General features: G+C 41.9%; 1 protein-coding gene across 3 annotated transcripts in view; it reads right to left on the bottom strand.

Annotated features, from left to right (window-relative positions):
- Nucleotides 1-3: 3 nt before the first annotated feature.
- arhgef9a (Cdc42 guanine nucleotide exchange factor (GEF) 9a) overlaps nucleotides 4-25,360 on the bottom strand; it is a 30,653-nt gene continuing 5,296 nt past the window's right edge. Inside the window, exons 1-11 of one of the 3 annotated variants that reach the window (XM_066659105.1) lie at nucleotides 24,977-25,044; nucleotides 14,354-14,533; nucleotides 14,001-14,090; nucleotides 9,683-9,898; nucleotides 9,291-9,470; nucleotides 7,433-7,665; nucleotides 7,129-7,258; nucleotides 6,813-6,944; nucleotides 6,216-6,459; nucleotides 5,471-5,539; nucleotides 4-3,162 (exon numbers count right to left, since the gene is read on the bottom strand). In XM_066659105.1, coding sequence (XP_066515202.1) covers nucleotides 2,987-3,162; nucleotides 5,471-5,539; nucleotides 6,216-6,459; nucleotides 6,813-6,944; nucleotides 7,129-7,258; nucleotides 7,433-7,665; nucleotides 9,291-9,470; nucleotides 9,683-9,898; nucleotides 14,001-14,090; nucleotides 14,354-14,533; nucleotides 24,977-24,991 — 1,665 coding nt within the window. In that variant the 5' untranslated portion in view covers nucleotides 24,992-25,044 and the 3' untranslated portion in view covers nucleotides 4-2,986. Of the gene's footprint in view, nucleotides 3,163-5,470; nucleotides 5,540-6,215; nucleotides 6,460-6,812; nucleotides 6,945-7,128; nucleotides 7,259-7,432; nucleotides 7,666-9,290; nucleotides 9,471-9,682; nucleotides 9,899-14,000; nucleotides 14,091-14,353; nucleotides 14,534-24,976; nucleotides 25,045-25,360 lie in introns of those variants that run through there. The other 2 variants (XM_066659106.1, XM_066659108.1) reach the window with 2 other exon arrangements.

A 25,360-nucleotide genomic window follows, 5' to 3' on the forward strand; every position in this document is an offset into this window, starting at 1 on the left:
ATATTCACCAAGAGCTTCCCCTGAGATCTTCCCCTGAGGACCTTTCCCCTCAAGAATTTCTCACTGAAATCTATTTTCCACCCCGAGACCTTCCTCACTGACTCTTTATCTGATGGTTTTGTATCTTTTTATCTATTCTTTCATCTTTTCTCATTAAAATCTCATAAAATCAGAGGAAAATCCACTTGGCTCCTCATCTGTCTCCAAAATGCAGAAAGAGCGTCAACGTGAAAAAAATAGCACATTATAATAGAATAGAATAAATAATGCTTTATATTTAATACTTTAAATATTGTGATTTCGGACTACATACTATCTTCTCAAAAAGATATCAGACAAAATCTGAAATATATATATATATATATATATACCATAAAACCCAACCTCGTCCCTTTAGTGAGGAGGAAAACAGGAAAAACAAACCCAGCCATAAATAAATAAACACACAAAAAAGAGCCTGAAATGACATAAAACATGAGGCCTGAGAAAGCCACAAACCTGGGCTCCACCTCCGAGGGATCTGCACCTGCTCTCGGGAAGATCTGACAACCAGAACGATTTGGCACAACGTTGGAGAATATTTGAGGATTTGGCAAACAATATCCCATAAATAAAGCTGTAAATATGGAAATAAAACTGATTGGATATATCACAGTCTGTGAATTAATTCAAGATCATTTAGAAATATGCAAATAGATCATTTGAATGATCAATCAAACTGGATCAAAGCCTGTGGGTCAATTCAGTATCTTTAGAAAAATATCAGCTAGAATTAAGCAGTTAGTATAAGCATGTAATGGCATATAAATTGATTCGGTAGGACATAAGGATTTTTTAAATTCAGTGTCAATTAGTATTATCATGAAGTAATTAGATTACGTAAACTTAAGGTAAACCTTTACTTAATTACATGATATAATTATACAAACAAGATCAGAGACTGGGTCAATAATATATCACTTATTTGATTATTTCAATAAAGTAACTAATCAACATGTGACTAATCTGGAGTCTGGGCAGCGGTTCAGGATCAATCAGTTTACAAAGAATGAAGGGAAGATCAAAGAAACATCATATAAATATTGTATAATATAGATTTTAGAAACAGCTGAAAATGAAACAGCTGGAGAAAAACATGTTAACTCCTTATTTTAAAACAAAAATTCTTTTGTTTTCTTTTTCTTTGTTTGTTTACATGACTTTGACCCATAAGCAAATAAAAGTGCACATATATAGTAAAAAAACAAAAGTGACAGACATTTGTTGTTTGTTTGTTGTTTTGTTTGTGTTGTTTTCATGCAGAACAGAACTGACAGAAGAATGCAGCAGAACCAACAACCCACAGGGAAAAATGCAAAATGGGAAAACGTAAATAATCCGTAAATCCCAGTGTCGCAGAATCGACCAGGCTTTCAGCTGTCGAAGAAGTGGTGATGCAGGGGTAGAGAGAGAGAGAGAAAGAGAGAAAGAGAGAGAGAGGGGAAGAGAGAGAGAGGGAGAAGGAGAGAGAGAGAGAAATGCCCCGAATAGTCACAGTGCACGGAGGAACACCAGGGCGGCGCTAGAGAGCGTAGAGTCGTCTGCAGTAGTGTAGTGCTTCATCAGGTTTCTTCTCGTTTGTTTGTTTGTATGTTTGCTGTATCTTTGTTGTTTAAAAGGTGAAAACACTTCTCCGTTTGAAGAGAAAGGGAAAAACACAGTTTGATTTATTTTTTTAAAGTTTTGTTTCATTTTGTTTCGTTTCGTTTATCTAAAACCCCACTGGAGGAAAACGTGGTGAGGAGCAGGGGTGGAGTCGTGGGTTGGTTCCGAAGGGATGCACAAGTGCCAAATATACGGAATAACTGTGTTTTTCTGTGTGTGTGTGTGTGTGTGTGTGTGTGTGTGTGTGTGTGTGTGTGTGTGTGTGTGTAGGGCTGGCCCTCATTTAAATACTTCGGTATTGAGTTTGATAAGCTGGTACTCATCACCTTGCAGGACATGTGCAAATGAGTAAAGCTGCTTGGTGTAAATGGAAATGCTGCTGGGTGGAGTTAATGGGGACAGAGCCTTGTGTGCATTGCTCCCACCATGCCCTGCAGTCGGCCATAATGGACCTTGTTGTTGAGGATGTAGTCTGCATTATGGCTGTGTTTGTGCAGCTTTCTTGTGTGCAAGGATGTTGGTTTTGTTTGCTTATGGTGTCTGCCATCCTTGTTGCGCCCTCTGTGTAACCTCAATCAATATACAGCATTCTGACTGAAAGTGCTATGTTGTCCTTTCCTTCTTCATTGCCTTTGCTACAATAGGCTGAACACCTCAGACTCAGTGTGTTATTTATCACAGTTTGAAAGCAGTGATGTTAAAAATCCCCCATAATCCTCTGAATTAAGATGTAAACAGTGATGGAGAGTGTTCCTAGCTCTGGAGAAGCTTCCAGAGTCAGAACAATGGACAGTGGAGGTGAATGGAACCAGACGTTCCCCTTTAAAAGCTCCTCACAGAAAGTGAGGACAGTAAACGTTGGGGACACATGGGTAATGTCTGACCATAGTTTTGAGAAGCATTGTGTAAAATATTGTGTAATATTAACATTATGGAAATATTTTTATTTGGTTAAAAAAACTTCAAAATTATGTTTATATTGATATTAATATTGTTACCATGAATAATGATGTACTGAATCCTAGCAAAGTAATTTTTTTGGGGCCAGCATTTTTAGTGTGTGTGTGTGTGAGATGTGCCTCATACTGAGAGTGTGCGTTAGTGAGCGTGTGTTTGTGTCTTTTCTCCATAGTGATCTACGTCATGTATATATATTTCAGTGCAGTCGGCCCGGCAGGGGGCGCCAAAGCTCAAGACAAACTTGTCTTCTTGCTCAGTGAGACTCTCTCCTCCCTAAACCATCCCCACCATGAGATGGCACTCCCTCTTCTTCCTCCTGTTTGTTTCTGTGTGTGTTGGTGTGTGTGTTGTTCTGTTTCTGGTCAGCTCCACTGTGTTAGCGTTATTTTTTAAAGGGTGCTAGCCGGCTGATGTTCTGCCAGAACGGTGATGTGCTGCGTTTCGTGGCATATTCGAACCCGTCTGCATGGCCACCGTAACCGTCTGGAACCAGATACTGACCCGGGTTCATCGGGTCCACAGGAGGGGGGTAGGAGGGGGGTGCAGACCGGCCAACTCCTGAAAGAACAAACAAACAGGGACATTTATGGGGACACTGAATAAAAACATGCACAGGTTCAACTCATACTGAGCCTATTCACACCTAGCGTATGATGCCCAGACTGTATCCAGATTCAGAAATAACCAGAAATCCGATCTTACTCTCCTGCATACACACACACACACATTGTCTGCATTCTACATTAATGTTATATTACACTGTCAGCCCTGTCTCAAAAGGCAGGGCAGCCACTTCTATGGCCCCAATAAAGGTAGACATCACACCCCAAAAATGGGGGACAGTATCCTGAAAACAAGGTTAATATAATGGAGGGGGCAGTCCATATCTGCAAATTATGATTCCTCTCATTTCTCCACACTGTGTTCCATGCTGAAAACACACAGTGAGGGCAGAGCTTCTGCAGCAGCCAATGGGCAAGCTACAATGACAGTTAAAGCAATTAATTACAAGAGGTGAGGAAATAACAAAACATAAAACATATCCAAAGTGAAACGTATAGATATTTTGCTCCAGAAAGTAGAACTATTAAAAGCAACGTTTGTGATTTTAAAAGAATGCATTTTTTGTCTCCTGAGCTCCCCCTACCTGCTGCTGAGTGTAATTCAAGTTTACAGTATTGTCGTGAAATCAAGTCTCACACCCATCTCTCTCTGTCTTTCTCTCATTCACTCACTTAAACACAACTGGCACTTAGGGCTTCTACTAACACACATTCTCCCTCCAGACAAACACACACACACCCTACTCTCTCTCTCTCTCTCTCACACACACACACAGAGAGAGAGAGACTGATATATACATTAGTCACAAATGGCTCTCGGAGCTTCAGCCGATGTTGAGCTGGGGACAGTGTAATCGAATGATGTTGACTACATGATAAAACCCATATATCACTCATAATACACACACATACACACACACACACCCTGTTGATATTAATGAAATTTGAGGTTAATATAAACAGCAGTCCTAATCATGACACGGGTGTTACGTTTAGTGTCAAACTTTTTATGTTAGACTGCTTAGCTACTATTGGTGAAGGAATAGTTATTACAAATACTACTCAAATATGTGATAGATGAATTGAACACTGAAGTTCACTGTCACAGTTTTATTCAATTATCAATGAACAGACAAAACAGTGCTCGGTTAAGCAAATGCAATTCAGTCAGTTTCTTGAGCTAAAGGCTAAAAACACAGCCCAGGGCTAGTTTAATACTTCCTGCAGCGTCTCCTCTAGAGTAAGAGTCCCTTCAGGAAGAGAACATAAATGTATTTCTACCCAACTAAAAACCCTGAATATATGTGAACAAATTTTGTTTGATTGCTATGCATTGTCCTCATGTTGCTCACCGTTAACTGACTACACTGTGTGGCGAAATAATTCTTTATTTTGAAGGTTTGTTTATGAATAAATGCGTTTATTTAGCATTTGTGTATTTTATTGTATTTTATGTATTTATGTAACTCTAGCCATTTAATCCACACAGCAACCAGAGAAAAGCACTTATTACCAGAATCTATGTCTAACAAGAAAAAGTGCTCTAATCCAGATAAGATTTAGCAGCCCCGCAAACCCTGGCTCACTGCACAGTAATTCTCAAAAACCTGATTATAACACTATTGTAAACAAAACTTATCACTAACTAACTCACCAACACAAGTTGCAATGCAAGTTGGAGTTACTACTCCAACTTGTGTCCTCATGTCTGTTTCAGCTCACTCTGTTGTGTAAATTCAGTCCAGTATTAATTCTTGTACGGCCACTCTCTCGCTCACTTACTCTCTCTTTCTCCTTCTTGCTCCCTTTGCCACAATGTCCATACCGGGAATACCGAGCTAGATTCTTCTTGTAGCTAGGTAACCACCAGTGAGATTTGTGCCGTAAAGCTTTACGTATTTCTCGCGAGAGCCTTCCGCCCTGTGATTCAGAAGTTGCACAGTCCAGTAAACCACCAGAGGCTCAATACAGAGAATGTTTCTGCTCTGCACTCTCTTTATGCTGGAAAAAGCTCTTCACGCTTTTTTTACGCAGCCCTGGCTCAGTAAATGGGTAACAAACTAAGTCTCTCTCTCTCTCTCTCTCTCTCTCTCTCTCTCTCTATATATATATATATATATATATATATATATATATATATATATGTATGTGTTTGTGTGTGTGTGTGTGTGTGTGTCTCTCTTTTTCTCTCAGCCATGGCTTAGAAGCAGCATTTTAAATGGAAGTCTAAGTAATATCCCCAAAATTCACAGATATAAGATTTTGTGTTTGTGTGTGTGTGTGTGTGAGTGTGTATGTGTTACCTTTCTGTTTGGTGACTCTACGCACCGTCAGTGCCGCCTGCCTCTTCTGATATTCAGATATTTCAAAGCCTGAATAAATATTTGAATGAAAATTAACATCAATATTTAAACAAATTTACGTAAAAAGTACACAACACTGAGACCTTGGTCCCCCAGCCACAACATTCCTCACCACAATAAACACCAGCCCCTTCCCCCATGCCCTGTTTTTAAAAAAATCATAAAGTCCCCCTACATATACTTATAGTCAGTCTTTACAGTTACTGTAATGAATAGAGGCATCAGAATGCACTAAAGGAGATACTGCTATATCCATTACTCCCACCACAATAAGCCCGGCATACTGACCCCACCACACAGACCCCAACATACACCCCACCACAGAGGGTCCACAACACACAGACAAGGTCTAGAGTGGAGGACATTAAATTCATACCTTGGGTCTAGCTTCCAAGCCAGGATTTTAAAATGGTCGGCTTATATTACACAATAGCTGCAACAACTTTTGAACCTAACTGGCCGTGTATAGCACTGTACTGGAAGACCATTGTAAAATCCCAGCCTGGAACCTGGATCAAAATCTGGGTTTGATGACTTCTGGTCTAGAGTCTCCAGTGTAAATTTAAACATTATTGTTATTATCATATATTATTATATAATTGAAGTTAGCGAAACAGAGCGAGTGGATAATGTGAAAGACAGATATTAATGGTAAAAATAATAATAAATTTGCCAGTTCTCTGACCGATTTTCTCATCCTCCTGGACCATCTTGCGCTCCTCGTGGAAGGCCCGGAGCCAGCGGATCTTCTCCTCCAGCTTCTTGGCGATGAAGATGTGGATCTCGTCCGAGTCCTTGTTGCTCAGTTTGAAGGCATTTTTGACGCTGACATTAAAGTCGTCGTCTCGGCCATCGATGGCGTCCACCACATCATAGCGGTCCATATCGATCCGGCCTTTATAGTACAGGATGTCCCTCCGGATCAGGTCCTGCTCAAAACAAACAGAGAATATATAATATAAACATAATATAAATGAGTGGCACTACTTTGTGGTCTCTCTTTCAATTTCTCTCTCTCTCTGGCTCTCTCACTCTCCCTGTCTCTCTCTGTGTTTTTCTCCTCCTACCCTCTGTCACTCTGTCTTTCTCTGTGTTTTGCCTCTTTCTCTCTCTCTTTCTTTAACTCTCTTCTCTTTTCTTCTCTCCTCTCTTTCACTCACTACCTCAGTCTGTCTCTCAATGTTTTCTTCCTTTTTCATTCTCTCACTCACTATCTCCCACTCTCCCGTTATTTCTCCTTTCTCTCTCTCTCTCTCTCTCTCTCTCTCTCTCTCTCTCTCACCTTCTTACAGATGACCATTTGATGGTCAAAGAGGAAGAAGACTCTGGTTTGACTGCGTCCGTACGGCTGATAAATCCACGACAGTTCTCCAGTGTACACCAGTTCGGAACTCCTATCTAGAACATCTTCCCCCTGTGGAACACACAGAGGGTTAAGTGCAAAGTCTCTGACACATCCAGGCCACTAGGGGCAAAGTTGGCTGTTTTACAATGTGAAGGAGATTTAACTGAAAAAAAAGACAGGCTGCACATTTAATATTAGTTCATTCAAACAAAGCAACGTAACAGAAAGAAAGCATATGATTGTTTGATCTCACCTCCCAGTCCAAAACGGAGGCCTGCCATTGGGCGATTTTGTCGATGTTCTCGAGCCTCCGTTTCCGTTCGTTTATTTGCTGTGTTACATTTCTCATAACCGCCAATGCAGCAGCAACATAACGATAATCACTGAGCGAGGGAAAGAGAGAGAATCATTTCCCCCTGTTGTAATTTGTGTATTTGTATCCATATGTTTATGTATTTTCTGTAATATGCTTTGGCAGAGAGAGAGAGAGAGTGAGAGAGAGAGAGAGAGTGAGTGTCCAGGTGAGTGTGCTGTGGGTGTGTCCAGGTGAATGGTACCTGTGCTCCTGGACGGTGTATTTAAGGAGCTCTGCAAGCTGAAGCGGGTATTTGCAGATCTTCTGAACTGGGGTTAGCAGGAAGCCATCGATGGCAATGTCAATCATCTGCTGGACCAATCTGCATGCTTCAAAAAATTGCTGGTACCGCCCATCTCTCATCAGACGGGTAAGCTCCATACACGCGTCTACGTGATTATTACAGTACTCTGAGTAGATCCAGAACCCATCTTGCTGTAACACACACACACAAATTCAAATTTGTGAATTGTGAGGACATTGTATATATATTCGTTTCATTCCTTTTGAGGAGACCATTAAGTTTACCAGAAGAAGCCTTTACTTAACCCTAATACAAAACTCAACCCCAATCTTAATCTTAACACAACCTTAAAGTGAGATCTTTAAATATTCATGTAAATATTACATTCTGGGGACCAGCTGGTTTTCCCCACAAGGACGAAGACATATCCCAAAATCGTGAGTGTGTAATCAGGCTTTGGTCCCCACAGCGTAATATATTTCTGGTATACACACACACACATACACCCAGACCTAGAACCTGTCTATGGGAAGTAAATCTTGCCAAAATTGAAATTGAAAGGAAAAAAAATTAAATGAAAACGCAAATTGCTTTTTGCCATAAATAATAATAACTTCATTTGCACGTGTATTTTTCACTCAAGCATGGGTCAGCACTGACAAAATTCGCCCAACAGCTCCACAAGCAGCACAGGAGAAGCAGGGAGGGTAGCCCTGCCCATTCCACCCATACCACACACTGCTAATCAATATATATTTGCATGTTGTACAACCTGAAAATGAAAAGTGGAAAATGAAAACGAAATCAGTAATTTTTGGTCATTATTTTCATTTTATAAACAGATATTAAAAATGAAAAACAGATGGTTAATAGATTTTCATTTCATACTCCAAATACATATCATGCAAAACGAATAATGTTTCTTTTTTTATTTGAAATTAAAACATACAGCTACAGCTTTTTTTTCCCTTTTCTTTTTGTCAGTGAAAACGCCTACAGAGCAGAAATCAAATTTTAAATGGTCACTTTGGTTTTTATTTATCCATTTTTCATTTTTAAATTACTTTTGTCCCATCTGTTGCATACTGCATTTAAAAATGAAAAGCTATATATGTATTTCATTTTGACTCTTATTATGCAGTTCATGAAGAAAAAGCAAAGCCAAAATGGTGTTTAAATTTTCTTTTGTCTCATTAGCTTTTTCATTTTAGATTTGACTATGAAAAACCAGCATAGTTTTGAAAATTAAATGATAAAAGTTTTTTTAATATTGTCAGTGCTGAGCCATGCTTGAGTGAAAAATTAATTTACAAATAAAGTTATTTAATTTAATTTGTACAGGGGGGTCCTTGATGTTGATCCGTTCCTACGTTGCTTCGTAAACCAGTTTTCGGTGTAAGTCGGAACATACGTACATACTATACATAAATAAAATACTGTAAGCACTTATCCTATCCTAACACTTGTCCTCCTCGGTCCCGAGCCGCGTAACCGTGTATTCTTCCGCCGAGCACACCAAACACGACGCTTGCGTTACGACTTTTGCGTTACAACGTTTACGACGCCAAACCACTTAAGTCGAAACAAGACTTTATACAGTAAATGGGAGATGTGTCGTAACCACGAAACATCGGAACTCGGGACTGACGTAACTCAAGGACCACCTGTATTTCTTTTTCATGATATTTGCGCACACGTTTTGAAAGAAAATGGCAAAAAAAGTATTTGCATTTTAATTTTTTCTTGTTTTTCTTTCAATTTTAAATTTGGCAGTGCGTGTGTGTGTGTGTGTGTGTATGGGTGCGTGTGTACTTACATGTTCCAGGAAGCAGGGTCCGATCTCGCTGAGGTGTGGCTCCTCTGTGTTAAACTGTTTCTCCAAATCTCGGACAAATCCCAGCTGGAATCTGTAAATGTCTTCAATGTTCCCGAAAATGACCTTTAGCTGATCATCGTTAAACATGTCCCTCCTCTTCCTGCACTGCTTTAGATAACCCTGACACACATACACACACACACACACACACACGTGTTCACATTTCAAAATACACAGCCATAAGATTAAAACCACTGAAGAGAGTAACACTGATGATTTTGTAACAGTGCCCCTGTCAAGGGGGGGTAATGTCAGGCAGCAAGTGAATGGTCAGTTCTTGCAGTTGATGCTGAAACAATGGGTATGTATGCGTGTGCATGTGTGTGTGTTACCTCGCAGATGTCTTTAAGGTGTTTGATGTAGTGTCTCTCTGTGCTCATGATCTCGTTGATGACGTTAGCTCTCATCTGGTCTCGGTTCTGAGGCGTCTGACTGATGCAGATGCAGTCGGAGCTGGGGTTGGGACTTGCCTCTGAGTGACCGTTCTGTACCTCACTGCTGCTGTCCACCGCCTCCACTGCTCCACTGTCCTCCTGATTTGCCCACAGCTGTACAGACACACACACACACACAAGGATTTAATGTTGTGGTTAATCAGTGTATATGTAAAGTCCATTACTAAAAAAAGTGTATTATCTTCTTTTTCTTTTGTAACTTTCCATGGAAGCCAATGTAAAAAGATTTTATTCCAGGTCATTTTGGAGCATTTCTATTGGTCCAGTGTGAAGGACAGCTGCAGTGCTCAAATGATGTAGTAAACTAAACATCCACAAACATGAAGATGTATGTTTTTCTTTGGACAGTGACAGTATATAATAACATGTATTATTATATTATTTATATATGTAACATAAAAGGTTTTATAAATATGGTGTTATGTATTTGTTCCTTGTTTGCTTGTTGCATCCTTGTTTGGTCATTATCTTCAGTAAATGAAGCAGAAGATCATTTTAACCACAAAGAACGATCAAACAAAAATGACATCCCCTGAACTCAGCATCTAATAACAACCTCTCTCACATCCTCTTTTTCTCTCTTGCCCTCTCCCTATCCATCCTCTCTCACACCTCTTTCTATCCACTTTCTCTCTCACTATATTTACTGTGCTTTTTCTCTCTCTCTTTCTCTCTCTCTCTCTCTCTCTCTCTCTCTCTCTCTTTCTCTCTGTCTCTCTGTCTCTCTCTCTCTCTCTCCAGGAACATTTTTTTGTCTCTGATCTTGTTACTCACTCGGATTATAATCTCTGTCTTTTTTTTTACCCGCTGCATTTCTGTGCCGATGAAGAGCAGAGATGAAGCTGTCCCTCCTCATCCTCATCAAACCCTTTGCTTGTGTGTGTGTGTGTGTGTCTAAGAGCAGTATATAAAAATGATACACTTCCTTACTTTGACCTTCTTCCTCAACCTTTTCAACTTCTTTCTCTCTATTTCTGCATCTTTCCCTTTCTCTCTTCTCTCTCTTTCTGTCCCACCTTTCTCTCTATCCCTCTCATTCTTCCCTCCCCTTTGATTTTGTCTGTCATCCTTTCTCTTTCTACCTCATCTCTAGATTTTTTTATTCTTCTCTCTTACTTTTGTCTCTCTTCTTCTCTGTCTGTATCTCTGCCCCATTTCTTCTCTCTTCCCCATCTCTTATTTTACCCTCTCTTTCCCTATCTCTCTCTCTCTCTCTCTCTCTCTCTGACTGTGCAGGGAGAGATCTCCCGGTTTATTTTAGCTGTTCTCCTCTTTCGTTGTCTAATGCAAAGTGACATCTCATTGGGAGCTGGATGACTCACCTCACACACACATGCACACACATACACACTGACGTCAGTGCCTCACACACACACACACACCTCACACTACCTCTAACTCTGACCCCAAACAGAGAAAACAAACACACAGAACACACTCCAACTTCAGAGAAAACTCAGACTCCTTTACACCATGTCCTGATCCACTTTCACTTCCTCCGCTCTATTCTCCTTTCTATATCTCTCCATCTCTCTCTCTCTCTACTCTCTTTTTATCTCTACAGCCTGCTATCTTTCTCTTTATCTCTCTGTCTCTCAATCTCTCTCTCTTCACTTAAATATTTATTTATTTAAATATATTTTTTCTTTGTTTCTATTCCTTGACTAAGATGAATCTGGGTGACTGAGTGTCCCCAATTGTCTAAAATAAAGGACCCACAAAAGTCAGTCTCCCTCTTTCTCTCTCTCTCTCTGTGTGTGTGTGTGTGTGTGTGTGTGTGTGTGTTAAGTGGGGATGGTTATCGCTGTAGGAGGAGTGCAGGGATGGATGGAGAACAGATATTAAGAATACATGAAGCCGAGCCCATGTTCTTTATATAGAGATGAGATTTACTGTCTCTCCCCACCCACCACTCCCACACACTCATACACACCTTGTCCTGTCCGTTCATGTGTGTGTGTATGTGTATGTGTGTGTGTGTGTGTGTGTTAGACCACTGTCAACTCCATTAAAAGAGACAAATATAGCTGTTTGTGAAGAAAGTGAAACGGAATAGAGAAATGCACTTAGGCAACAGTGAGATTGTGTGTGTGTGTGTGTGTGTATGTGTGTGTGTGCCCTGTCCACAGCTGAGACCACGTTACATAAAAGTGCCATTATAAAAAGCTCTTCTTCACAAAACACTCTTTTACTATTTCCCCTCTTTCCCTGCACTTTTATTTTCTTACTCTCTCGCTCAATAATCCATCTCCCTCCGTCCCCACGTCCCCCCTCTCTCTCTCTCTCTAGTGTTGATGATTAGTTCTGGATCACAAACACTGCTCCAACACTTCCCAGAGGAACTCCATCACTCCATTCCACAGACTAGTACCCTTCTAGCACACACATGGCAGACTCATCTGCAACTACTCCAGAGGATCCCATTTCATATCACTGCTACCCTCTAAAGATTAGATCATGCAAAAGGTTCTATGCTGTAACGCAACTACAATTCCTAAAACTCCAAGTAGTGGTATAAACCTGGAGCTGCGGGATTTAAAGAGACTCCACTGTTTACAAAAACTACAATCTGCATGGGAACCCGAGCTGATCTCAAGCTCATCTGGAGATCTTGGGCAGACTTCAGGAACAGTCTGGAGTTGTAGGAAGTACAGAGCAGCATATCTAGAATTGACAGAGCCTAAACTAATCAGGAGCTCCGGAGTTCTAATCCGGCTAAGTCCCAGAGGAAAACCCAGTAAATCCGAGCGTGGCTCAGTTAGTGACTGGCTGCAAATGAGAGAGAGAGAGAGAGAGAGATAGCATGTCAGTGAGAGTGTGAGTGTCCAGGGATCAGATTAGCCCTGATCTGATCTGGAACCAGCTCCTATTTATTCCTCCAGGAGAAAAGACTCGGCTCAGGTCCAGGGTCAGTCAGCGAGGGGCAGAGAGAGAGAGAGAGATAGAGAGACAGACGGACAGACAGATAGAATGGAAAGACAATGGAGAGTGTGCATGAGAAATAGAGAGAATGGAGAGACAGTGTGTGTGTGTTAGAGAGAGAAAGAGAGAGGAGAGAGAAAGAGAGAGAGGAGAGAGAGAGTGAGATAAAGAGAGAGCAAACAGAGAAGGAGAGAGAGACTGGAGAGAAAGAGTTGGTTCTCAAAGCTATTTTCCTCTGTTTCACACTTACTTTACTGTGCTTGACACTTTGAGATGATGAAGATGTTGAGCTGCCTGAGCGGGGAATCAAACAGTTTTTCCATTACACTGTCCAACCCTGAATCTAAAGTCCAGACATGTAACACTGCCACTGCAGCTCCTACTGAGTTCAAAATACACTCTGTGGTGGGACGGTGTAGGGTTCTGCCAGCTCCATTCATTCATGCATTCATTCATTGTCTGTAACCGCTTATCCAATTCAGGGTCACGGTGGGTCCGGAGCCTACCCGGAATCATTGGGCACAAGGCAGGAACAGACCCTGGAGGGGGCACCAGTCCTTCACAGGGCGACACACACTCACACCTACAAACACTTTTGAGTCACCAATCCACCTACCAACGTGTGTTTTTGGACTGTGGGAGGAAACCGGAGCACCCGGAGGAAACCCACGCGGACACGGGGAGAACACACCAACTCCAGAACCAAAATCCCTATGCAAGACTTCTACTGATACGTTTGTGAGTCTCCTTTGATCACACAGCACCACCTAGTGTTGGGAGTAGGACGTGTGTATCTCAGAGGATACACGTGAAGCTGACCCACCTCTTTGTTGTGAACTGCTGCTAACAACACTGACCAGCTCAACACTCCGGAGGAGAACACACACTGCCCACATCTGTCACACCAGCACACAGACGCTGGCGTTAGCTAGAGTCATTATCACAGAGACGCTCTCTAGGACTCCTGGCTTCAGTGTTTGGAAAATTGCAAGGGTGTCCTGCAAAGAAATGCCCTGCTGCAGATGCACTCTGTGCCCAGCAGGGGCGTGTGTGACCATGCCAGTATGAGATAGCAAAGCGTTTTGCATCGGCAAGAACAAAAAAACAAAAAACAAAAAAATCATAAAGCACAAAAATAAGAAGCAAACCCACGGCACGAGAAGGGCACAGCAGAAAGCGGTGGGAAGCACTCGCCAGGAAACGGAGAGACGGAAAACGAGGAGACGGAAAACAAGGAGATGGAAAACGAGGAGACGGAGAGGGAACAACGCACCTTTGCAGCGTTCGAGCAGCGAGGGACCACAACGGGGTTGATGTAAAAAAGCTGTTGCTTGGTCGGAGCCTGGGTGGAGCTGGGGTCCACCTTAAAGAAACGACAGCATCCGGGAACACAACAAAACGGGTGTTTTTAGATGAGTGTGTGTGTGTGTGTGTGGGTTGTGTGTGTGTGTGTGTGTGTGTGTGTGTATGTGGCTGAACGTACACAGAACATCAGTAGACAGCAGCTACAATTATGAATGATGGAAGGAGAAACTAAATGGTGGGTGTTTGTGTGTAAATGTGGTATTAGGTCTTGTTAGTGTGTGTGTTTCTATTTATGTGTGTGTGTGTGTGTGTGTGTCTCACCCTGACGAAGCTGGCGGGGAACCACCCCTCCTCATCATCGATCTGCCCCCACCACCAGTCCCTGTTTGAAGCGTCCAACACCTTGATGACATCACCAGCTTTAAAGGCCAGCTCGCGGTCAGCCATGGTCACATGATCCCACACAGCCTCTGCGTTGACCACAGAACCTCCACCCACCAACTAGAGAGAATGAGAGAGAGAGAGAAAGACAAAGACAGACAGAGAGAGAGATGGACATTGTGTTAGATTTGCCTACTTCAGTACCCGCATTGTTTAAAGGTGCAGTAAGTAATTTTTTTTCTGGGACTCAAACCACTTTGTAGACACTGAATGAAATAGTTCATGCTCCACAGAGTGGGTTTAGAATCTCTGATAAGTCCAGGCCACTAAATATCAGTGTAACAGTTGTGAAGGAGAGGCAGGGATAAAAATGACTGATTGCACCTTTAACCACCAAAGGTTTATACACTGGAGACTGTGGGTTCTTCACAAGGTGGTAAAGCTTCAGGGGAACACATGAGTTGTCAGGGATCAGTGATATGGAACACAGGCCCTCAACCACTGGGCCATGGACCAGTACAGAGCCATGACACAGCGACGAACCCTGAAGGCCCTGCTGCATCCCCGCTCTCCACAGAACAGTGTGAGAGGGGGATTCAGCCATAACAAGGTTCTGTAATCGTGTGGACTGCAAAATCACATGGCACACGTGCCCCGCACACAGTACAATATCATCACAACACACACACACATATACACATACACACACTCAGTACAGACCCCCACATCCCCCAGGGGGTGCTCTCTGGGCTGTAGTCATCCAAAGCTTAGGAACCCCTGCTCTAGAATCTCAGATAAAAATCAGTTAGAACAGAAAGAGTACACACAGGTTCTCAGGGCTTAATGATCTAGATCATCAGATAAAATAAACACAAACACACACACACAAATATTGGGCCTGATGTCCTCTTGGAGAATGTGGATCATGGAGATAGAGCCATGTGGAATTTTCTGGGTCATTGTTGAAGACTGGCCACACACACATACACACACACACACACACACCACCATCCATCTGTACGGACACTCTACATCTGTCCATCTGTACACACACTTTACAGCATTTTACGGCTTACATACACTCCCTTGTTTCCGCATAGACAATTACACACACCTTGCCTCATACTGGTCTGCCAAATACACCAGGGGTCATCCAGTTGGGAACCTCTGCTCTTAATATTGTAAGGCCTTTATAAATAAATATTACACCAAGATGAAGGAATGATTGTTATGAATAAACAATAGAAGACCTATAACACACACACACACACAGCTGAGGGTGTGAATCTATTTGTGATAATACAGAGTTGATGATAAGAGCTTATCATAGTCATCATTGTTTCTTCTCTTATCAGTATTACACATCCTCACCAGTGAGAGGAGGAAGAGAGAGAAAGAGAAAAACTGGGTGCTCTGGGGCAGCTGCACATGACGCTTAACGACCCCATGCTCAATGCCAACAGTCTGTAAGAAGAGTGTAAAGTCAGTTTGACGTCTCCTTCCTCCCCTGAGCCATCAACGACCGATTAGTGATTCTATGTCCTAGAATGTTATAGATATAAATAATCAGATTTGGACCGTCTGACTCTAGAACTGACATCGCAAACATACGTGAAGCTAACCTAAACCAGGCCGGATCCTCAAGAGATGTCTGAGAACGCCGATCATCTCAGACGTCCTGCGCTCCTCTTTGTTCTATGCTGATCTGAAGTGGGTTCTTAGTCTAAAGCAGCACTCGGTTCTCGTCTAAATTTATCTGCCCCTCTCTCGACTCACAGTGTCCAGATAGAGACAGAAATAGCCGTCCCTTTCAGGTTAGGATTCTAATATCTGCAGCTGACATAAACAAAACATGAACAAACAGCTGGAGCCATGACAGGCCCTTTCAGAAACATCTGGGAGAGAGAGAGAGAGAGAAATCTAAAGTATAACTTAACCACACTAGCCTCATTGTACAACTGCAGAGTCTCCACCAAAGGACATAAACCACCCCTGCCCTGATGTGTGGAACAGTGGAACTGTGTTCCCTGCAGAGATGGAGTTCCTCTGGGATGTGTTGGAGTAGAGTGTATGATCCAGAATTAAATGCCAACACCAGCCCCTGACCCTTACTGATGATTATGAGGCTGAACGCCATCAGATTCTCACAGCTATGTTCTGATATCACGTGCAAAGCTGCCCCTGAGGAGTAGACGCTGTCCTTGGTTTGGGAGAGAACTCTGGACAAACACGTGTCCACCACAAAGGTTTGGTCACAGTGTGGAGAGTGGAGCTCAGAGTGGGGTGATGTGCAGGGAGGCGGAGAGCGAATGAAGAATGGAGTAGGAAAGAAGGGAGGAGTGGAGCGATTGCTGCAGGGTAAAGGAGTGGAGGACGAGTTCGAGACAAACACAGGGACAGCAGAGATTCGCACGCCAACTTAGACAACCACGTCTCACACAGTCACGGACCACTCACAGTCTCCAGAGACATCAGAAGACCCCATCCACTCCACAGTCCACTGCTGGGGAATTGATACACCTCTGGTCTACACTTGGCATTAGGCACAGCTCAAACCATTCTCACTCTATTCATTCATCTTTCTCTTTCTTTCTCTCGCTCCCTTCCTTACACTCCATTTGGCTTTCCTCTGTTTCGCTCTCTCTCTCTCTCTTTCTCCCACTCTCTCTTTCCCTTTTGCTTATAGAAATATAGAATGGCATGGTTTACTCTAGATAAAATGAGAGAGGGGACAGAGAGATAAGGGGAGAGACAAAGAGAGAAAAGAGAGTGAGGTGGGAAGGTGATAAGGGGAAAAAAAAAAGAGAGAGAGAGAGAGAGAGAGAGAGAGAGAGGTGTGATATTGACTCCACTGCAGTGTCAGAGAATTTTATTCTGCATTTATGCACTACATATTTCTCATTTATTTTGGAACAAGCCCTTTTATCGCCAATAGATAAACTTTTAAAATGCAGGAGAAAACTGTGTGTCCAGTTCACTATTGGTAATTTCTCTACTCCTTTGTGAGACTTCACTCTAGAAGTAGTGGAACATTGCTGTGAGGATCTGATGGTGTTCATCCCACAGAACACACAACACAGCAGAGGACTATACCTCTCTGGTGGACTGATGGCATTGAGAATCGTGACCTTATGATGCTTTTCCAGCGCATGGCCCTCTACTCTACTCTAGTCTACTCTAGTCTACTCTACTCTACTCTACTCTACTCTAGCCTAGTCTACTCTACTCTACTCTACTCTAGTCTACTCTACTCTACTCTACTCTACTCTACTCTACTCTACTGGAATTTTCTGCTTTTCTATCAGGTAAATTTGGACCTGGTCCCAGAACTGGGTTCTTTGTTTAGTCCCTGCTCTCTTGTTGGTTCCAAATGAGCCGAGTAGGGACTAAACCATGAAGTGTAAACCTTGCAGAGCGCTGATTGGCCATAGAGAGTCGTCACTTTACGTCACACTATGCAGACGTCCAGCACAAACTTGCCATCTGTAAAATCTCAAAGATACAACAGATCACATTTGTTTATATTTGACGGATAAAAGCAGCTCATAAAATAACACTATGGATTTTTGAAGAGGTTCAAACCAAGGACCAAACACAGAGTGCAGTACAGTAGTGTACAGTAGAGACCAGTAGAGTCCACTAGAGAACAGTAGAATTGGTACCATGCAGCAGAAAAGTGCCATTAGACTCATGCTGATGTGTTTAAACATGTTCTGATGAAGAACGTTGTTGGAACTTGTAATTTCTGTCTCTCTCTCCCATTAAAGGGCTTATCCCCCAGTCCATTGATTCTGCTGTGGATTGTGGACATTTGACCCACATAAAGCCCTTACCAGGAATGTGATCATGGGAAAATATAAACACACACGGGCCTAACTCGAACATGCCCAACACCAGGAGTCCGCCAGAGGGGTGTAAACCCCTCAAACAACAGAGGAGCAGCATGTGAGCACTAAACCAACCCCCACCCCCACACCCCCAAGAGCTCGCCACCTCTGAGGAGTCAGCACAAAATAGAGCTCTGCTTCTAAGGTGTGTGTTTCTCCCTCCCTAAGAAGAAGAGCATAAAGTAGCAATACGCAGGATTAGAATACACACACACACACACACACTCTTCTACTCCTGACCAGAGAGAAGGATTATGTAACCGCTGTACAGCAGGAGTCTATGAGAGAGAACAAGGGAACACGTGGAGAGAGAGAGAGAGAGAGGGGGGGGGGGGAGATATGAATATTTTATGATATTTCACCAAAATATTTGCCAAACAAAACCCTAATCAGAAGGTGAAGAAGAAGATGAAAATGAAAAAGTGGTACTTTATTAAAGCCCTTGGAAAACTGAGTCTCTGTATTTAACCCCACCACACACACACACACACACACAAACTCGGCAATGAATTAAGTAATTTGAGATCAGGAGATCATGAGTTTGATCCCCATTGATGTCTCAGCAGTCCTGGAGAGGATACACTCTCTCTGGGATGGCCCTCCCTCTCTCCTCTCTCTGCTGGTGTGGGCAGTGTATGTTCTCCTTCAATGCGCTGAGCTGCTCAGTGTTGTGTTAGCACAGGTAGAGATGTGTTTGCCTCAACTATCTTGGAAGAAGCATGTGTTCACCTTTACTCACCCGACACTGGGGGTGCTGTGTGAGTCACTGGAAATTGATAATAATTGGGGAGAAAATTCAGCAAAATCTTGGGGAATAAATATGAAAAATAGAGTTTAAAATAAATGCAAGTGCATGGCATTTTTGGGCATAAGTAAAATGTAATATGATGACACATCCCTAACTTTGCTAAGAAATCAGGACAAAAAATTAAAATTTAAATGATTTAAATGATAAATAAACCTAAACCTGGCCAGCTGCCGTTATAAAGTGTGTGTGTGTGTGTGTGTGTGTGTGTGTAAATTGTCTAAAATATCAGAGACACTGTAATAGATACGGTTCATATGAAGTTATTGTTTGTGTGTGTGTGTGTGTGTTTCTAAATCCAGCCTCTCTTTCTCTCTCTGTTCTCCTCTCTCTTCTTCACACAGAGCTATGTGTGTATTTTTAGCGGCACATGCAGCTCCATGTGAACACACCCCAGCTAATGCTGATGCTAATGCTAATGCTGCTACTGTATCAGCACCTCATCGTCCAAAACCAAGCAGACCTTCTGGTCCTGAAGGGTATTTGGACACTGACACTTAGCTTAGAGATGAAAACTGTGGAATTAAGGTCACTTTAAAATCACTTTCTATAAAATAATCACAAGCTTTAGCATTAGCTCGGAAACAGGGGCTAGGTTAGCTGAGCTAGCTGTAGCATCCTTAAGCCATTGTGATAAACAAAGGTCTTGCTTTAGGCCAAACTCTGCCAAGGCTTTATTAGCTCCTGTGCTGAGAGACTTGAGCATTTCCACTCACCCTTACAGCCTTATTTTGAAGCGGGTGTATGGTTTTAAATGTTTTTGTGTGCATTGTAAATTGTATTATTTTTAATGCAAAGGAAGCCACAGACAAATCTATTTAACCAGAATGATTTTTGTTATAATAAGAAATAATTGTTATTATTATTATTATGCCATGTTTTAGTATTAAAATGAGAATATACACAGAAATCTTATCCGTGACACCTTCTCCATATTGCTCATAAGTTGCTCTCTAATGGCTCAGGAGACACAATGGTGATTTTCCTAAATATTCCATAGGAGAAAAATAATGAGACAAAACGGAAACACGAAACACAAGCGAGAGATACAAGAGAGAGTACATTTCCGTTAATCTAGCAAATCTGAGCAGTTTGTCAGTTTACTGATATCTCCACCAAAACGTGAAACTTTAGCTCACTGAGGTCTTACTGAGGCCTAAAGAGACACATTTGAGCAGCAGGTTTGACTTATGCTAAAATATCCTTTGTGTTTCCATCTGATCCTTGACAACCCTTGTTGTCTAGCAGAAACTACTGAGATATAAAGGAGTTCTCCTTTTTTAATTTTTGCTTTTCTCTGGGCTATGAAGATCAAATAAAAACACCCTGAGAAACCAGTAGCTCCCAGTCCTTCCAATTTTCTCATGTTTCTTTCTTTCATTCTAATAACGTCAGTATGATCAGCTCCGATGAGACTGATAATTATCTGACAATTGGAATCAGATCTATTTGATTAGGGAAAAACACTAAAAAAACAAGGGCGTCTGGGAAATTAAACTGGAAACCACTGGATCAAATTTAAAGCTCACTGCTGCGAGTAGAAGATGATGCCGTAACTCGTTCATTTTAAACAAATTAGAACACGTTAAGCCGACGCCAATCTATTAAATTACAGCTAATCACAAACTCATGTTCTGTGAAAGCATTTAGCTGCATTAACACACACATGCACTAGTACTAGCAAAATACAAACTAATTTTGCACACCTTCCCGCACAATGAAGGGCTTTAATCAGGAGTGTGTTCCTTTTTGCTGCAGCAACAGCTTCTATTCTTCTAGTAAAACTGTACACTAGATGTTGGGATATTGCTGTGAGAATTTGGTCATATTCTGCCACTTAAACACTAGTCAGGTTGAGTACTGATGTTAGATTATGAGTTCTAGGTCACAGAAATCACTCCAGAAAATAGACTTCCACTGCCTCACACCCCAGTGCTCTGGGGGAATTGATACCTCTCTGGACTACATTTGACACTGTGCATGGCAAACTTAGGATCAAGTGCAGCTGCTCTAGAGCATTATGTTTATTTCAATGATTTTCTATAGAGATTATACACACTGTCCACAAAGAAGGAACCTTAAAGAAACACTAGGCAGTAATTTTATCTTAAAACTACAGCTTCCATATCATTGTGATGCTCCACTGAGCAGTAATAGGGAGAATAGAGCCTTTGTCTTTGTCTTTCTGGGCTCAGCAGTGCAAAGAATTCGCCATGTAACTTTTGGCCTAGGGTAGAAAACCTCCACACTGTTTTCTGTACAGTGCTATAAAAATAAATATCACTAGAAGGAGCACAAGAGCAAAAAGTCTAAATCTAAATGTTCCTTTAAATCAGTTTAATACTGTATTATAGTGTCCTTAATTTTTTATGGACATAGTACAGTATAGGAATGCCTATACTAAAAAACTTTCCAATATACGAACTGGGCATTTGAATATTTTTTGCCTCCACCAACGAACCATGAGTCTAGAAACGAACCCAAGCCTCCGCTGAGCCGGCGGCTGGAAATGGCCACTGATCCCAATAGGCGAGTCTCCCAGCGCCCCCAGACATCAGTGAGCTTTTAAGATTAGCAAATTGTAGTTTTAGCAATTTAGCATTAGTGTAAATAGCAGATATCGAAATTCGTTAAGGTGTTCTCCCCGTGTCCGCGTGGGTTTCCTCCGGGTACTCCGGTTTCCTCCCACAGTCCAAAAACACACGTTGGTAGGTGGATTGGTGACTCGAAAGTGTCCGTAGGTGTGAGTGTGTGAGTGAATGTGTGTGTGTCTGTGTTGCCCTATGAAGGACTGGCGTCCCCTCCAGGGTGTATTCCCGCCTTACGCCCGATGATTCCAGGTAGGCTCCGGACCCCCCGCGACCCTAAATTGGATAAGCGGTTACAGATAATGGATGGATGGAAATTCGTTAAGCCGTATCTATGCTTCGTCTCCCCACATTCACCCACCTACTCTCCGTTATTCCACCCACCCCTACCTCCCGTCATACAGCCAGTGCCTGTGTTACTCCTCCAGCTAGTCGTCACGTCTCCAAGGTAGCGATGTGTAACCACTTAAAACTTTATTTCTTTTTTATTACTGTTACCACTGTATTTCTTTTTTATTTTAAGTAATGCTACATGTATTTTTTTTACTAATTTGAGAATTTTTTAAACATATATCAGTGCAAAAAGGGTGACTTTCGGGGTGGGGCTGGAACGCATTAATTGCTTTTCCATTATTTTAAATGGGGAAAATTGACTCGAGAAACGAACTTTTCCACTTACGAACCGGGTCACGGAACAGATCAAGTTCGTAGGTAGAGGTTCCACTGTATAGTGTAAGTTAGTTACGTCAACACTGTAAACATATTTTACATAGTCCAATGATTAGTTTGTGTCAGAAAAAAAATAGGATTCTAGATTAAGTCTGATCTTGTTTAACTTTAATATTAAAAGTGCTACAAAGGGTTCTTTGACCTATGACATTGAACAACCACTTTTGCTTCCACAAAGAAGAGATGTTTAAGAGATGCATGAGTGTACAGAAGCTTTTAAAGGTTAAAAATCCATTACTTGATTTAAACATATCAGCAAAAATTGTTCTTTATGGAACCAAACCAGTTTTGTTTTGATTTGTTTTGTTTTTCATGGCATCACTATTTTTAAGATTGATGTGAGAACTCCTATTAGTCCAGGTTTAGACTTAATCTAAAGTCTGGAACAGACATATATGGGCTGTATAGGGGAATGTAATTAATAGGGATTAGTCCTAATCCAGAATTATGTTTTTTTTATGTGAGTAAGCCTAGTCCGGGTCTAATTTCTACAGGAATATTTCTATAATTAGATGAAGACTTTTCTTAACTGCAAAGCCATTTGATAATCACTGCGGGAGATTCTTTACTCTTACGCATAATCTGGTTCTGTGAAGCTTGTGGCCACCATCAAATCCTTACAACAGTGTTCCAGCTCTAGAGTAAATGCTTCCCAGAAAAGTAGAGAATGTCACTGCAGCAATAAAGAACACACTCCTAGTTAATGCCCTTCAGTTCAGAAGAAATTCTGCTCAGGTCATATATCCAGGCCATGTAGTGTAGCAGTAATGTAGATGCAGTATGACACACACACACACACACACACACACACACGGACAGAAAAAATGGCCCAGCTAATTTAGGCTAACTTAAGACAAAACAGCTAGGAGCTTCAACTTTCACTGACTGAAAGAGTGACGATCCGCTGGCTTCAGCTGGAGCTGGGTGATATTGTACATTATTGTTATTGTGGTAAATGTTGTAATTTATGTTGTTGTTTGTAATACATTGCATTGTATTTCTGTGAATAAACATATTGTAAACATGAACCATGACCTACTTATCAATAATCTCAATAATAATCCTGTAATCTATAACCAATAATTTATATTGTGTAGTGAATATTGAGTACTGAGAATCGCATGCTGTGTACAAAGTATAGAGTAAGGAGTATTCAGTATGTATAAGTACTGTGTAGTGAGTATGAAGAACTGTCTATTTAGTACACATTATTGAGTACTGTGTAGTGAGTACTGCATATCAAGTACAGATTGCTGAATATTGTGTATGACCTATTGAGTACTGAGTATCTAGTACTGAGTACTAAATATTATGTATTGAATAATATTTATTCAGAGATAGGTTAGCGATATTGAGATATTGTATATCGACTTACGACTACTGTGTACTGAGTATCGAGTACTGTGATCTGAGCACCAAGAACAGTGTATTGAATACAGAATACTGTGTACTGAGCTTATTATACATTGAGTTATGAGTACTGAGTATTTAGTAAAGTGTATTGAGTGTGTATACTGTGTATTGGGTATTGAGTACTGTGAAATTTGTGAAAATGTTTTTAGGTATCATGATATTTGTCACATATCGACCAGCCCGGTCTCAACCTGATGTGCTGGATATTACTGCAGTTACCTCACTAACACACACACACACACACACACACACACACACACACACACACACACACACACACACACATGTTGGTATATATATACTTCTGAGGACTTTCCTACACTAATGTAGCTGTGTAATACTAAGTCCAAACCTAAACCTTAAACTAAGTAAACAAATGGAAATCTTTCTGTTCTTAAATTTGTTCCTAAACAGTTTTGACGACAAAAATCACATTTTAAATGTCCCCATTTTGTCCTTTCATTGTGAACACACACCCCCACACACAAACACATGGACTCACACACATACACAAACATACAACCACACTCACACACACACACACACACAAATATACACACAGACAACAAACATACATATGTACATACACTCATCCCACACACACACATACACACATACACACGCACACACACATACATACATACATACGTTCACGCACGCGCACGCGCGCTCCCAGCAGTGGCGCAGGTTAAAACAGAAACACAGACCGGGGTATCCGCGCGATAACGCTACAGCGGGTATCCCACACACATGCACACGCGCGCGCAGACACACACACACATGCACGCGCACGCACCTCCCCCTCCCTCTTTCATCTCTCCCCTCCGGTTTCCATAGCGCTGGAATGGAACTGTGTGACACGCGGCGCACGCGGACAAAACACACACACACACACACACACACACACACACGGAAATGCAAGAATCATCTACACAGCCAAGGTCACGATGCATGCGCTCGAGATCGAGCTCCATCACCACAGCATAGCAACCACCAACACCATCACCTCCATCATTAGCAGGATAACCAGGATCACCATAGCAACCGCCACCATCAGCACCACATTACCCACCAGCACCATCCTAAACATCAGCATCACAGACATCAGAAACACAAACTAATTCCTCATCCTCGCGCTCACCATCATCTTCATCATGGTGGGATCCGTGTCCCGCGCGCGCGCCGCCGTTTCTCCACTCCGCTCGCGCAGCTCCGCCCACAGCAGCGCACGCGCACTGCCTCCTTCTATCTCTCCCTCTCCCTCTGTGTCTTAGAGTTGTGGAGAGCTTAGAGAGGACTGAACCATCAGTAGAGAGAGGGGGGGGGGGGGGGGGAGAGTGGAGGGAGGGAGAAAGAAAAAGAGAGAGAAGAGTGAGATAGGAATATAGAAAGGGGGAAGAGGGATGGAGAAAGAAAAAGAGAGTGAGACAGAGATGTATTAAAGGAGTGAAGCATGGTCTGGAGAGACTGCTACCTACAAAACCTTTAAACTCCAAGTCAAAGAGCACAAGACCTGATAATTCAA

The sequence above is a fragment of the Hoplias malabaricus genome, chromosome 2 (assembly GCF_029633855.1).
Source record: "Hoplias malabaricus isolate fHopMal1 chromosome 2, fHopMal1.hap1, whole genome shotgun sequence".
Taxonomy (NCBI): domain Eukaryota; kingdom Metazoa; phylum Chordata; class Actinopteri; order Characiformes; family Erythrinidae; genus Hoplias; species Hoplias malabaricus.